Raw genomic sequence first — 12,991 nt, 5'->3', positions numbered from 1 at the left:
CAGCCCGAGATCTCCCGACACCCTGAGTCATCAGCACCAGTCCAGTCATTTCCGTGTAATCACAGCCAGCGGATCATCGCCTCCCATACAGGATGGTATAGTGTGTGTGCAGAGATTTATCATCATTGTCTAAAATATAGATATATACACGTCTCTACAATATTATTTTACACTGTTTTTAGGGTGGAAGATCACCTCGGACTCTGTCAGAATAGAAGATCGCCTCGTATTTTGTCAGGTGGTAGTTTCATTTGTACGGTGTTTGTGGTTGGAAGATCACCTCGTGGTTTGTGTCGGGGTGGAAGATCCTCACACTGTGTGAGTGTTGGATGCAAGATCACCTCGTAATTTTGTGTTTGGGGGTGGAAGATCACCTTGTGGTTTGTGTTGGGGATGGAAGATCACCTCGTATTGTGATTGTTGGGGATGGAAGATCTACTTGTGGTTTGTGTTGGAGTGGAAGATCACCTCATATTGTGTTTGTTGGGGATGGAAGATCACCTCATATTGTGTTTGTTGGGGATGGAAGATCACCTCATATTGTGTTTGTTGGGGATGGAAGATCACCTCGTATTGTGTGTGTTGGGGATGGAAGATCACCTCGTATTGTGTTTGTTGGGGATGGAAGATCACCTCATATTGTGTTTGTTGGGGATGGAAGATCACCTCGTATTGTGTTTGTTGGGGATGGAAGATCACCTCATATTGTGTTTGTTGGGGATGGAAGATCACCTCGTATTGTGTGTTTTGGGGATGGAAGATCACCCTGTATTGTGTTTGGGGGTGGAAGATCACCTCGTGGTTTGTGTCGGGGTGGAAGATCGCCTTGTGGTTTGTGTTTGGGGGTGGAAGATTACCTCGTGGTTTGTGTTTGGGGGTGGAAGATCACCTTGTGGTTTGTGTTGGGGATGGAAGATCACCTCGTATTGTGATTGTTGGGGATGGAAGATCACCTTGTGGTTTGTGTTGGAGTGGAAGATCACCTCATATTGTGTTTGTTGGGGATGGAAGATCACCTCATATTGTGTTTGGGGATGGAAGATCACCTCATATTGTGTTTGTTGGGGATGGAAGATCACCTCGTATTGTGTTTGTTGGGGATGGAAGATCACCTCGTATTGTGTGTGTTGGGGATGGAAGATCACCTCATATTGTGTTTGGGGATGGAAGATCACCTCATATTGTGTTTGTTGGGGATGGAAGATCACCTCGTATTGTGTTTGTTGGGGATGGAAGATCACCTCGTATTGTGTGTGTTGGGGATGGAAGATCACCTCATATTGTGTTTGGGGATGGAAGATCACCTCATATTGTGTTTGGGGATGGAAGATCACCTCATATTGTGTTTGGGGATGGAAGATCACCTCATATTGTGTGTTTTGGGGATGGAAGATCACCCTGTATTGTGTTTGGGGGTGGAAGATCACCTCGTGGTTTGTGTCGGGGTGGAAGATCGCCTTGTGGTTTGTGTTTGGGGGTGGAAGATTACCTCGTGGTTTGTGTTTGGGGGTGGAAGATCACCTTGTGGTTTGTGTCGGGGTGGAAGATCACCTTGTGGTTTGTGTTTGGGGGTGGAAGATCACCTCGTGGTTTGTGTTTGGGGGTGGAAGATCACCTCGTGGTTTGGGGGTGGAAGATCACCTTGTGGTTTGTGTCGGGGTGGAAGATCACCTTGTGGTTTGTGTCGGGGTGGAAGATCACCTTGTGGTTTGTGTATATTATATTTAGTGAGGCAGAATATAATCTTGTATACTGTATTTAGAATGACTGTATGATCATTCAATAAAAGTGTACTATCCCATCCATTGTATGATCTGTGTGGAATGTCATCTCATTCATCCTGAGTGGCAATGATGTGTAATGTGGAGCATCTTCTAAATTTCTTCCTTCAAAAAATACTTTGATTTGGTCAGTCATTGATGTAATTATTTCTTCTTCCAATCTTCAGTGAGCTGCTCTGGGGTGGGTGTAACCTCTGAGCCAAGTCCATGTTTCCATCAAATCTAGCAGAGGGTCACGTGGGGGGGGGGGGGGGGGGCAGCACCTCTGTTTGTTCTGGCAGGTTGCTTAGCGAAGCGTCTAAGGCCCCATTCACACCTGAGCGTAGCGTGTTTGAGTGTTTTTCCGGCGTTTTGTCGGGCGTATTCGCATGTTGCCATGCAGCGTTTTTGAACTTTGGCATTTTTTATTTTTTTTTTATTAGCCAATAGGAAACATGATAATCTGTTTCATTTGTTATGTTTTTACATTTGCTTCCTGCTCCAAAAATGCCCAAATCAGCCCGATTTTGAGTGACAAAAAAGGGTCCAGAACTTGTTTGCGCTTCAGGCGACTTGGAGTGGAGATGTGAACCATCTCCATGGAGAGTAATGGATTTTCTTTTTCCCCTCAAGCGTTTTGTAGCTTCAAGCTACAAAACGCTCAGGTGTGAATAGACTTACTATATGTATACAGGTTACAGGAAGTATATTGTGCCCTCTGCCTCCACCCTGGTCTCATTCTCATTCTAACTAGGTTTCATCCATTTTTTCTGGATACCCACTGTGCCAGCCCTTGGCTGAGAAGATGAGTGACATTGGTGGGGATCAGCGTAGTAAGTTTTGTAGCGCAATATATTTTTAGTCAGTGAGTTTAATCACTTATAATATCAGATTCCCATCCTGGGCGTCTGTGGTGTGAAGCGGACCCCACCCCGAGCTCCAATTACTTCTTCCTGGTATGGATTAACCCCTTAGTGGCCAGCCTGTGACGTGAAGTCATGGCTCACGTAGCAGGGAAGGGGATTTCCAGATGATGGCAGATGGTGTGTGCAGCATCATAGTTTAAGGCTTTTGCTTTCTCATGTGTTGGTGTAATCTCTCTTCCTAGAAGCAGACCACATTGATCATTATTTACTGGACATGCAGCTCATCCATCAGATAGGAATTAATGTTCACATTGTAGCTGCAGGTTTTCTTGGCGTCATCAATTTTTATAGAGTTCTGTCATTCATGCATATCAGCAGGGAACACGTTTGTGTTAGGTTGGAGGAGAAGCACCAAAGGTGTGTGTTTTTTTGTTTTTTTTGTTTTTTTGTTTTTTGTTTGTTTTGTTTTTTTCCCTCTATAGGTACATTTGCAGAAATTTGTGTGTTTGACACTTGTGCAAAATTGTTGGTTTTCCCCATGTCCATTGTTTAGTTTTACTGGTAATTGGGGAAAACTTTTTTATTCTATATATTTTTTTTTTTTTTTTTTTTTTTTCCTCTGGCTTAATTTCTAGTGTTGACAAAATGAGAATTTTGTAGGCTGCAATTACTGATCTTTCCATAAAAGAATGCTCATTTCCTGGTTGTCATGAGGCTTCGGTGTGTGTGATAGATAGATATATAAAAATTTATAGAGTCACTGACGAGCAGCAAAGGATGGAGATGAGGAATTCTGACACTAGTTTACACCTAAACTGTTCCAGGTTTGTGACTCAAAAGAATTCAAAGTATGGGGGGGGGCGGTGGTGAACATACATACTCGCCTAGATGGCTGCAGCATGGATCCGAGTGTTGGCTGTTCCCTGCCGGCTCTGACTTTGAAAACCGAGCGATCACACGACCGCTGACCACCACATTCTCGGTCTTCAGTGAGCAGAGCGTGTGATTGTTGGCTCTGTAAAGTCAGCCGACAGCGCCAGGACGGTGCTGGAATAGCTGCCCAACGCAGTCCAACCGCGTCTAGTGTGAATGTAGCCTAAAGCTGCTGCAGATGGCAGTCGAGAAGATGCTTAATTTGAGATAAAGATGTAATCTGGATCAGCGTAGTTGTTGCTTGACTGTCCTTGCTGTTGGTAATAGTTTTCCTCTTGGAAGTCTGGACACTACAGGTCTAGTGAATTGAATGACTCTGTTCACAAAGTGCTTAGTGAGGCTGTAGTTTTGCTGCAGCCTGTGCTGACATTGCAATGCTAGTTCACTAGAGATTCGTCATGCAGCACTTGTGTAGTGCCCCATGTAATCCTGTCAGAGTATATGAGCTGTCATTGCTTTTTCTTTTAAAAAAAAAAAAACCTTTTGCCTGGCTGTTAAGTATCCATAACAACCAGTCATTATCCATCAGCTTCGGTACTGTGTCCTTCATCTAGAACCAGCAGATGAGGAAAGCTATCTTTGTTGGCTCTCAAGGGGATTGACAAACACCCAGCACAGTTAGATATGGAGTAGAATGTGACAGTGCTGGTGCTTGGCCCAGAGGCCAAGAGGCATGGGGGAGCTCAGCTATGAGGAAAGATTAGAGGAACTGAATTTGTTCACTCTTGAGAAGAGGAGAATAAGGGGGGATATGATCAACATGTTTAAATATATAAGGGGTCCATATAGTGAACTTGGTGTTGAGTTATTCACTTTACGGTCAACACAGAGGACAAGGGGGCACTCTTTACGACTGGAGGAAAAGAGATTTCATCTTCAAATACGGAAAGGTTTCTTCACAGTAAGAGCTGTGAAAATGTGGAATAGACTCCCTCCAGAGGTGGTTCTGGCCAGCTCAGTAGATTGCTTTAAGAAAGGCCTGGATACTTTCCTAAATGTACATAATATAACTGGGTACTGACATTTATAGGTAAAGTTGATCCAGGGAAAATCCGATTGCCTCTCTGGGATCAGGAAGGAATTTTTTCCCCTGCTGTAGCAAATTGGAGCATGCTCTGCTGGGGTTTTTTGCCTTCCTCTGGATCAACAGTGGGTATAGTATTGGGTATATTGGATTGTACGTTTTTTTTTTTTTTTTTTTTTTTTTTTTTTTTTTTTTTTTATGGTTGGACTGGATGGACTTGTGTCTTTTTTCAACCTGACTAACTATGTAACTGTACTGTAGCTCATATGTTTTTGAATACTCAGTTTTCCAAGGACCCTGCAGTGAGGTTGAATGAAGTCAAAGGTGCTTAGTTAAGCTGACTGGAATTCGTTGTGATCAAGCAATAGCAAAGTCTGCTTTTGTGATTTTTGCCTACAGATAAGCCTATAATAAGGCTTACCTGTAGGTTAAATGAATCTCTCCTAAATGTGCACCTTTTTAGGAGATATTTACCGGATGCAGCCGGTGATGTCACTGGCACATGTGCTGTGATGGTCTGGCGTACCATGCTGGATCTTAAGAGCTCCATGCCGGAGCGAGGGCTCTCGTGTGGAAGTGACTCTATTGTGGCTCGGCCACTTTTGCAGCTGGAGCTTGCGAGACCGGGGGAAGATGGAAGCCCCCATCGTCGGTGACATCGTGCTGCTGAAGGACTTCATTCCAAGGTAAGTATTTCATAATGTGCTAGTATGCAATGCATACTAACACGTTATGCCTTTGCCTTGCATGGCAATTTTTTTTTTTTTTTGTCCTTCACTGCTGTGGTTTACTACCGCTTTTAATGCATAATCTTTTTTAACAAATTATGTATTTTTTTACTGTTTTTTGTTACCTTTTTGCACTTCAGGTGTCAGAGCTACCAGTTCCAGCATTCCACACTTTGATTTGTATTTACAGTAGGAAAGGTTTATTGTTGGCGCATACTTAATCTGTAGTTGCTTGCTTCTGTTATCTCTATCTATCCTGACTTCTTCATATTCTCCAATTTAGAGGTCCACCTCACCGCTGTCCAAGAAGCGACGTGTGGCTGTATCGGAAACTGGTTCAAGTAGCTCCTCCACTGTTTATGTGAGCGCAGTAGCGGAACTGTCAGCCAACGTAAGTGCCCCACAAACAAGACCTTAAATAGCTATCAAATACTATCCGGTCTTCAGAGATTCTAATGATTTGGCTTTCTTGCAGGGAATGGCTCGAAACAGCACTGAAGCAGAGATTGATGAGGGTCTTTATTCCCGTCAACTGTAAGTATCCTTTCAGTTGTGTGCCTCTTAGTTGAATCTGTAGACCAGCTGAAATGTTTTCTGTTGTGGCAGAGTAGGGAAAGGATAGAACCTGTCAGGTTTTTGCTTTCTTTCTCTATTGGGGAGATTTTAAATTGCTGCCTCTCCCAGGTGAGGATGATTACAACTCCTGTCAGGTTTTACTGCCATCGGAGGCTCCTTTTGGAGAGTTTCCTTCACTTCTGTCTGGTAAGAGGATTGTCCACGAAACAAGTGACTGGAAATCTCCATAATGGAGCCCTAGATGGCAAAACTGACAGGGTTTCTAATCTTTCCCTATTCTCTCCAAAGCAAAAAAGAAATTCTGCTAATAGATTAACGTTAAAGATTTTGTCTGTAGAAATGGAAGCAGTTTGTATCTTGACAAGTCTCTATATAGGTTCTTAATGGTTATCTTTCGGAGTTGCTTCTGCAAGCAGCTAACATGAGTACCTTGTAAACAAAGACAGCACTTCTAGTCACTGTACCGTAAAGACTAGCCAATGAATAACTAGCACCTTTTTCCAGATGCAAAAGAATAGGAAAGTAGAAAATGGCCACCAAATGGAAAATCCCTTAAAGTGTTTAATCCCAAAAAATAAAGATCTTGTTTCCTTGAAGCCTGTTATACAGCACAGTGCTTGTGCTGTGTCATTTGTACCCTTGTATTACCTGAAATACCTGGCTGATCCTGCCTGGCTATGCCCTCCCCTCTGCAAACTGACCATGATAATAATGGCTGTTGAGCCCTGACATCATGGTCCGTTTGCGTGCCTCCGTCATCCGCAGCCTGCTATCTGTCTCCTGTGTCCTTCTCAACACCCCCCCCCCTGATTTGTACCTGTGTGAGCTCAGCTGATTGTCGGCAGCTCGGCGCTCTCCCCATTCTCCCCGGCTGACGTCAGTGGCTGGGCTCGGCCTCGCCCACTGCAGCTGTAACTGCAACAGAAGAGAGGCGAGGAATCAGCTGAGTGGCAAGAGTGGAGCTCATACAGGTACAATCGTACAGATTTTTTACATAACACAGGGACAGTTATAATGGTACAGAGAGGATGGAAGCATTTAATAAAAGTGGATAACCAACCACTTTAAAGTGGTTGTAAACCCACACTATCATTTTCTGGCAATCCCCTGTGTTAAATAATGCAATGTCTCCAATCCCCTATGTTAATGCAATGTCTCCGGTGTATGTGCTTTATTTAAAAAAATGGCCTTATATACCTTATTTACAGCAGCCCTCACGTGACCGCCCGCCATCTCCTCTTCCGATCTGACAGCTACAGCAGGAGGGGCTGAGAATCCCTCACTGACTTCAGTCGGGAGGAGGAGAGAGGCGGCTGTTCACGTAAGCGGCGCTCGGAAATAAAGGCCATTTTTTTAAAATAAAGCACATACACTGGAGACCTCTAACGCAGGTAATTGCCAGAAAATGAAAGTTATGATCGCAGGAGGGGCAGGCACTGTCATGAGCGGACAGGCAGGGAGGGGAGGGGGGGAAACAGAGGAGAGCTGCGGATGACTGAGGCACGTAACCTAACCATGGTGTCAGGGCACAGCAGCCATGGTAAACGTGGTCAGTTTACAGGGGAGAGGGCAGAACCAGGCAGGATCAGCCAGGTGATGCAGGGGGCCAAATTACACAGCACAAGCACTGTGCTGTTCATGCTTTATAGGGACAGGATCATTTTTAAATTTTTTTTTTTTTCCTTTTTTGGGGGCTAATAAATGCTTTAAAGTCCTCCTAATCCTTTGCAGTTACAGGTTTTGCCAAGTTGAAAAAAGATACGCCTATAGAGTTCAACTGAAAAACAAAAATAATTGAGAACCTGCATCGTCAGAACCTTAACAACCCCCGCCCCACCACCACCAATTTATCTAGTGGAGGGCAAAAACCTTATTTTGTGTGGATCAGTTTTTATCAATAGGGAAAAAAATCTGATCTCCATGTTTCATTTAACTTTTAAATGGTTAGTTTTGACCAAGCTGGTCCAAATTGACTATTTACCACACCTCAGCCTTAGCTACATACAGTATATAGCGCTGTTTTCCGGCAGTGAGACAAGACTTTGAAGACAAAGTTTCCTCTAACTGGCTGAGACACAGTTTGACGTCATCAGTCCGCCTTAGCCAATTGGAGGAAGCTTTGCATTCATTCATAGAAAACAAAGCTTCCTGTAATCGACAGCACCAAGCCCAACTTGAATTTGTTCCAGGAGCAGTACGGGATGAACACAGCCTTGATACTGTATAGTTCAAATAATACTCAGTACACAAGTGCCCTGTGAACAATCCTCTAGCCGCCAAACACCATGTCAATGCCCCCCGGCGACATCAGTCCAAAGAGTCCAGCGTCTTAAACATCCAACTTCAGTCTCAAAACAAGTGGGTGGATGTCAAATCTCTACTCTCCCAGGCTTTTACCAGATCCGTTGACCCGTTCATAAGAAATTTGGTCCATTAACCACTTACGGACTGCCCACCGTCGTTTTATGCCGCTACTTTTCAGAGTAATACTGTTATGGCAGCAGCTAGCTGCCATTACACCAGTATCCTCTTCAGCGGGCGGTCCGCTTTCAGATGAAAGTGGTCTCTGTGGCAGATTCACCGCAAGATTACTTTTATTGACGGCGGGAGAGGGGGCTTCTGTCGCGCTTCGGTGCCCTCCGCCGCTTACCAAAGCCGCCAGTAGCGGCGGATTCGATCGCCTCCCCTTGCTGGCTTGGTATTGAGATGAGTGAGGGGAAGAAGGCTCGTTAACATATGCTTTAATAGCCTACTCAGTTGGTATGCTACTTACTGTATGTAAATAGATTTTAAATCGGCCACTTTCATTGTGCATTTAGCTTTTCACTTGTGTTAGTTATAATTGGGCAATGATGGCTAGTGTATAATTGTTTCAAGTTATGTTAAAGTGGAACTTTACTCTGAAAATTAAGTCCTGCTAGATCACTTCAGGCTGGCCCGTTTTGCAGATATAGATATGTAAAACATTAAAAATAAGCATCTATGCTGTGTATAATCCAGTAATACACGGTCTCTCCCTACTCTGCACATGCTTAATTGCTCATGTTCCATTTTTAGGCACTGCTGAGTTTGTAGAGTCCGATCTGCTGTGACAGCCTTAAAGCAAAATGAAACCTTCCTATGCTTTACAGGCAAGGAAGCTGCTTCTGTTTGATCTTCAACCGTCATAATGCTTCACATGTGATCAGTTATGACACCAGCCATTTGATGGTTTGACAGTTTGGTTGAGGACACAAACAAATGTGACGTTTAGCAATCCTGGCATTCCAGGAATGTAACTTCTTCTTCTTCCTTTTTTTTTTTTTTTTTTTTTATGGGTTTAGTTTCGTTTTATGATTTGCTGCTGTAGGGGCTCTGGGCTTCAGCAAAATGGCAGCCTTCAGCAAGTAGAAACCGGAACAATGCTGGAGACAATTTACAGCACACACTTAATTTTGGTCGCATTTATTTTTAATGTGGAATATTCCTTGCTAAAGAACATTATTTATCAAGTTGTTATGGGTAAATTTCTGCTTTAATGCCAACCTGCCACAATTAAAAACTTCTGGCTTGTGGAGTGTTACCACACACACACCCTAATTAATAAGATTGTGTGCAGAATTTGGTGGCATCTTGCATAGCAGCACAGGGGAATTGTGCTGCTATGTATGTGTTTAATACCTGCTTTAAAGCACGCAGGTAGCTTTTACTGGGTGATAGTCTTGTTAGGTAGACAGGGTGTTAGGTGAACATAACCTTGTTTATAGAACACATGCAGAGCTATTATCATGCCTCTCAGCCTGGTGCAGGACTTTGCTGGTGCTCCTTTCTTGGTGTCATTACTTTAGCAATTTTGGTTGCTTTTTTCAGCTATGTTTTGGGCCATGAGGCGATGAAGCGAATGCAGAACTCCAATGTTCTCGTCTCGGGAATGGGTGGCCTCGGTGTTGAGATAGCCAAGAATGTTATCTTGGGAGGTGTGAAGTCCGTCACCATCCATGACCAAGTAAATGCTGAATGGAGGGACCTTTCCTCTCAGGTATCCAGAGCTTTGTGAAACCTCTACACGTTTTTAGATAGCTGATGGGTTATTCTAAAGTTTGTAACTAACTTGTCTCTGGCAGTTCTATCTCCGAGAGGGAGACATCGGTAAAAACAGAGCCGAGGTTTGTCTTCCAAGTTTGGTTGAGCTGAACCGTTATGTGTCTGTATCCGCTTCCATCAAGCCCTTGAGTGATGACCTTCTCTCCAACTTTCAGGTAAATAAATACAACTTTAGTACAGAATGTCAATATTTCTAATGTTTGCACACTTACCATTAAAACCATTGGATCAGGCATACTAGCATTTTCAGGAGAGGAGAGCAATGACTGACCATATTTCTCTTAATACTTTTCCACATTTTAGTGGCAAGAAACAATTAACAGCATGGATCAATGCAGTGCTATAGTAGGCTTGAGCTGTTGATCCAGACACGGTTTCCTGTGTCCTCCTTGTAACCTTTTTTCTTTTCTACCCATTCCATCCCTTTTGTAGTTGGTGATCCTCACAGATGCCACTTTGGAGGAGCAGCTGCGAGTGGGTGACTTCTGCCACAGTCACAACATCAAGTTTATTGTGGCCGACACCCGGGGTCTCTTTGGGTGAGTGTATTTAATTTGTACATGGTTTTTCTTTCCTATAAATTTTTTTTTACAAAAAACACAGAATAAACATTAAAAAAGATGGCTAAATGGGTTTTCTAAGAAGAGAACTCCACAGTATCTTCTACCTGGTGTTCTGTCTGAAATTTTATATTTAAGGCATATGTGCAACCGACTAGAGCAATATGCAGCTGTTCCCAATGCTGCCCACACAGGTAGAATAAGGCCGGGTACACCCCAACAGTTTTTTCGTTCCTGCAACCCAGCGGGTTGCAAAAAAACTGACAGATCCGGTCAGAGCCTCTGTACTAGCCATGGCTTTAGTTAAAGTTGCAAGCTGCAAATATGCTTTAAATTCCAAGAATTAAAGGTGAATTAATCTTGACCAAATGATTTGTTTTTCAAAAGTCTATCCAAAAAAGTCTCGTCAGTAACTGAGATATAAATGGAGAGATATGGGTATATAATTTTTTTAAACTCTTTTACAGGCAGCTGTTTTGTGACTTTGGAAAGGAATTTGTTGTGCTGGATCCCAATGGAGAGCAACCACTGAGCGCTATGATTTCAATGATAACAAAGGTATTCAACAATTCAGTTTTGCTTATGGAGCAGTGTGAATTCTGATGGGACCAATTGCTCTCAGCTGATAATTTTAGTTACGGGTTGCTGTAGCTACTGTTTTGAGATCTCTCTGGGACTTGCTGACACACCCTTGGAGTCATCACCTCCTTGCTATGCAGACACCAGAACTGCTGTGTATTTTCTTTCTATTTAATTTTCTCTGGTCCAAGGTCCTCCAGCTTCCTCACCCAGGATGATAATATGCCGGGTAAAGCGGGAACAGGACAGTGATGAGGTAGCTCAGCTTGTTTTTAATCTGTTTATGCCTTTCAGGATAACCCCGGTGTTGTCACCTGCCTAGATGAGGCTCGTCACGGCTTTGAAAGTGGCGACTTTGTTAGTTTCACGGAAATACAAGGCATGACCGAGTTGAACAGTTGCGAGCCTGTGGAGATCAAAGTGCTAGGTGAGAACTGCATTCAAGTCTAAAAAGCCCCAGTAGAACTCAGTAGACTTTCTTAGAGCTTCTCTTCTCCTATATTTTTACTCTTCTGAGATGTGAGCCCCCTAGCTCCTTGCATTGTTAAATCTGCACTCCAGGCCCAAAAACTTTCATTCCAGTATTTTCCCCCTTCATTACAATGGTTGTAAATCCACTTGTGTTCACCAAATGTCATCGTAAATCCAGATATAACCATGTAAAAGCAAAAGAGACATAATCACCCGGACACCCAGTGAGTCCACCCACTACAGGCTCTCTGCAATAATCACAAGATGGGGGAGGATCCAAGACCAGTTACCCTGGACCAGAAGAGGGCTGCAGTGACTGGTCTTCATTACAGGAATCTTCTGCACCATAAAAGTTTAATGCCGAAATATTGCACAGATCTGTAGTAAAATATACAGACAGCAGACCATAACCTGAAGGATAAGTTCTCCAGTGTGAAAGAAAAAAAAATGCACATCTTTTTGCAGGTAAAAAAAATTAGCATTTATTTTTCTTTTTATTAGAAGCCTTTAAAGCATTGCACCCACGATGAGTGCATTGCAGGTTCAGTCTCAGGCTCCTGCTGACTCAGTGTAGATGTCTGCCCGTACCTCATATGGACAGGAAGTTACTGAATGACAGGAAGATTCAATGAACTACTTCGAGCGCTCATGAGCGCCCCGATAGTTAATTGAGAACTACAAGCTGTCAACCGCATTGGTTGATGGTAGCTGTGGTTCTCCCATTTACAGAACTCGGAATGAATGACGCCAGGTGGGTAGAGCCCTGCATGGCTAAGTGTTTTCAAATGACAACAGGTGCAGAGAGAAGATCCCTGCACTTCAAATGAAGTTCGTAGTTGTACAAAAAAAAAGCAGTGTGATGCGCCTGGGGATAGGTAAAGGGATCCAAGGCTATAGATGACGATGACAAGTAGCTGCTAGCGTGTCCTCTCCCAAAGCTTGTATGATTTTGAAATCTGTCAGGTATGGGGTAAAACCCTTTTTTTTTTCAATTTTTTATTTGAGTGCAACTTTTTTCTTTTGTAGGACCTTACACATTCAGCATATGCGACACAACCGGTTTCTCAGACTATGTTCGTGGGGGAATTGTCAGCCAAGTCAAAATGCCAAAAAAGATTGGCTTTGTAAGTTTTGTGCACATGGGCTGAGAACTATTTCCTACATGTGGTGGCTCTCCCTTGTCTCTCTTTTTCATACACTGACTTTCCCATGACTCGCTTTCATCTCCTTACAGAAATCCATGCGGGAGTCCCTCAAACAACCAGAGTTTCTGATCACAGACTTTGCCAAGTTTGACCGCCCATCCCAATTGCACCTAGGCTTCCAGGCCCTTCATGCCTTCCAGAAGAAGCATGGCCGACTTCCAAAGCCTCGTAGTGAGGTGAGTGTCAATTACGATTTATTGCTAATT

At 43.4% G+C, this 12,991-nt stretch overlaps 1 protein-coding gene across 5 annotated transcripts in view; it reads left to right on the top strand.

The window, feature by feature from the left end:
• The window catches only part of UBA1 (ubiquitin like modifier activating enzyme 1), a 60,353-nt gene that overhangs the window by 29,806 nt on the left and 17,556 nt on the right, over positions 1 to 12,991 (top strand). For 3 of the 5 annotated variants that reach the window (XM_073599781.1, XM_073599782.1, XM_073599780.1), the window contains exons 2-10: positions 5,595 to 5,702; positions 5,787 to 5,845; positions 9,737 to 9,905; positions 9,991 to 10,125; positions 10,403 to 10,509; positions 10,998 to 11,088; positions 11,404 to 11,536; positions 12,607 to 12,704; positions 12,815 to 12,961. In XM_073599781.1, the coding sequence (XP_073455882.1) occupies positions 5,595 to 5,702; positions 5,787 to 5,845; positions 9,737 to 9,905; positions 9,991 to 10,125; positions 10,403 to 10,509; positions 10,998 to 11,088; positions 11,404 to 11,536; positions 12,607 to 12,704; positions 12,815 to 12,961 (1,047 nt within the window). Of the gene's footprint in view, positions 1 to 76; positions 103 to 5,594; positions 5,703 to 5,786; positions 5,846 to 9,736; positions 9,906 to 9,990; positions 10,126 to 10,402; positions 10,510 to 10,997; positions 11,089 to 11,403; positions 11,537 to 12,606; positions 12,705 to 12,814; positions 12,962 to 12,991 lie in introns of those variants that run through there. The other 2 variants (XM_073599783.1, XM_073599784.1) reach the window with 2 other exon arrangements.

This window comes from Aquarana catesbeiana, linkage group LG09 (genome assembly GCF_042186555.1).
Source record: "Aquarana catesbeiana isolate 2022-GZ linkage group LG09, ASM4218655v1, whole genome shotgun sequence".
NCBI classification, from domain to species: domain Eukaryota; kingdom Metazoa; phylum Chordata; class Amphibia; order Anura; family Ranidae; genus Aquarana; species Aquarana catesbeiana.
The sequence above is the reverse complement of the archived record's forward strand: the minus strand, read 5'-3'. Positions and strand labels throughout refer to the sequence as shown.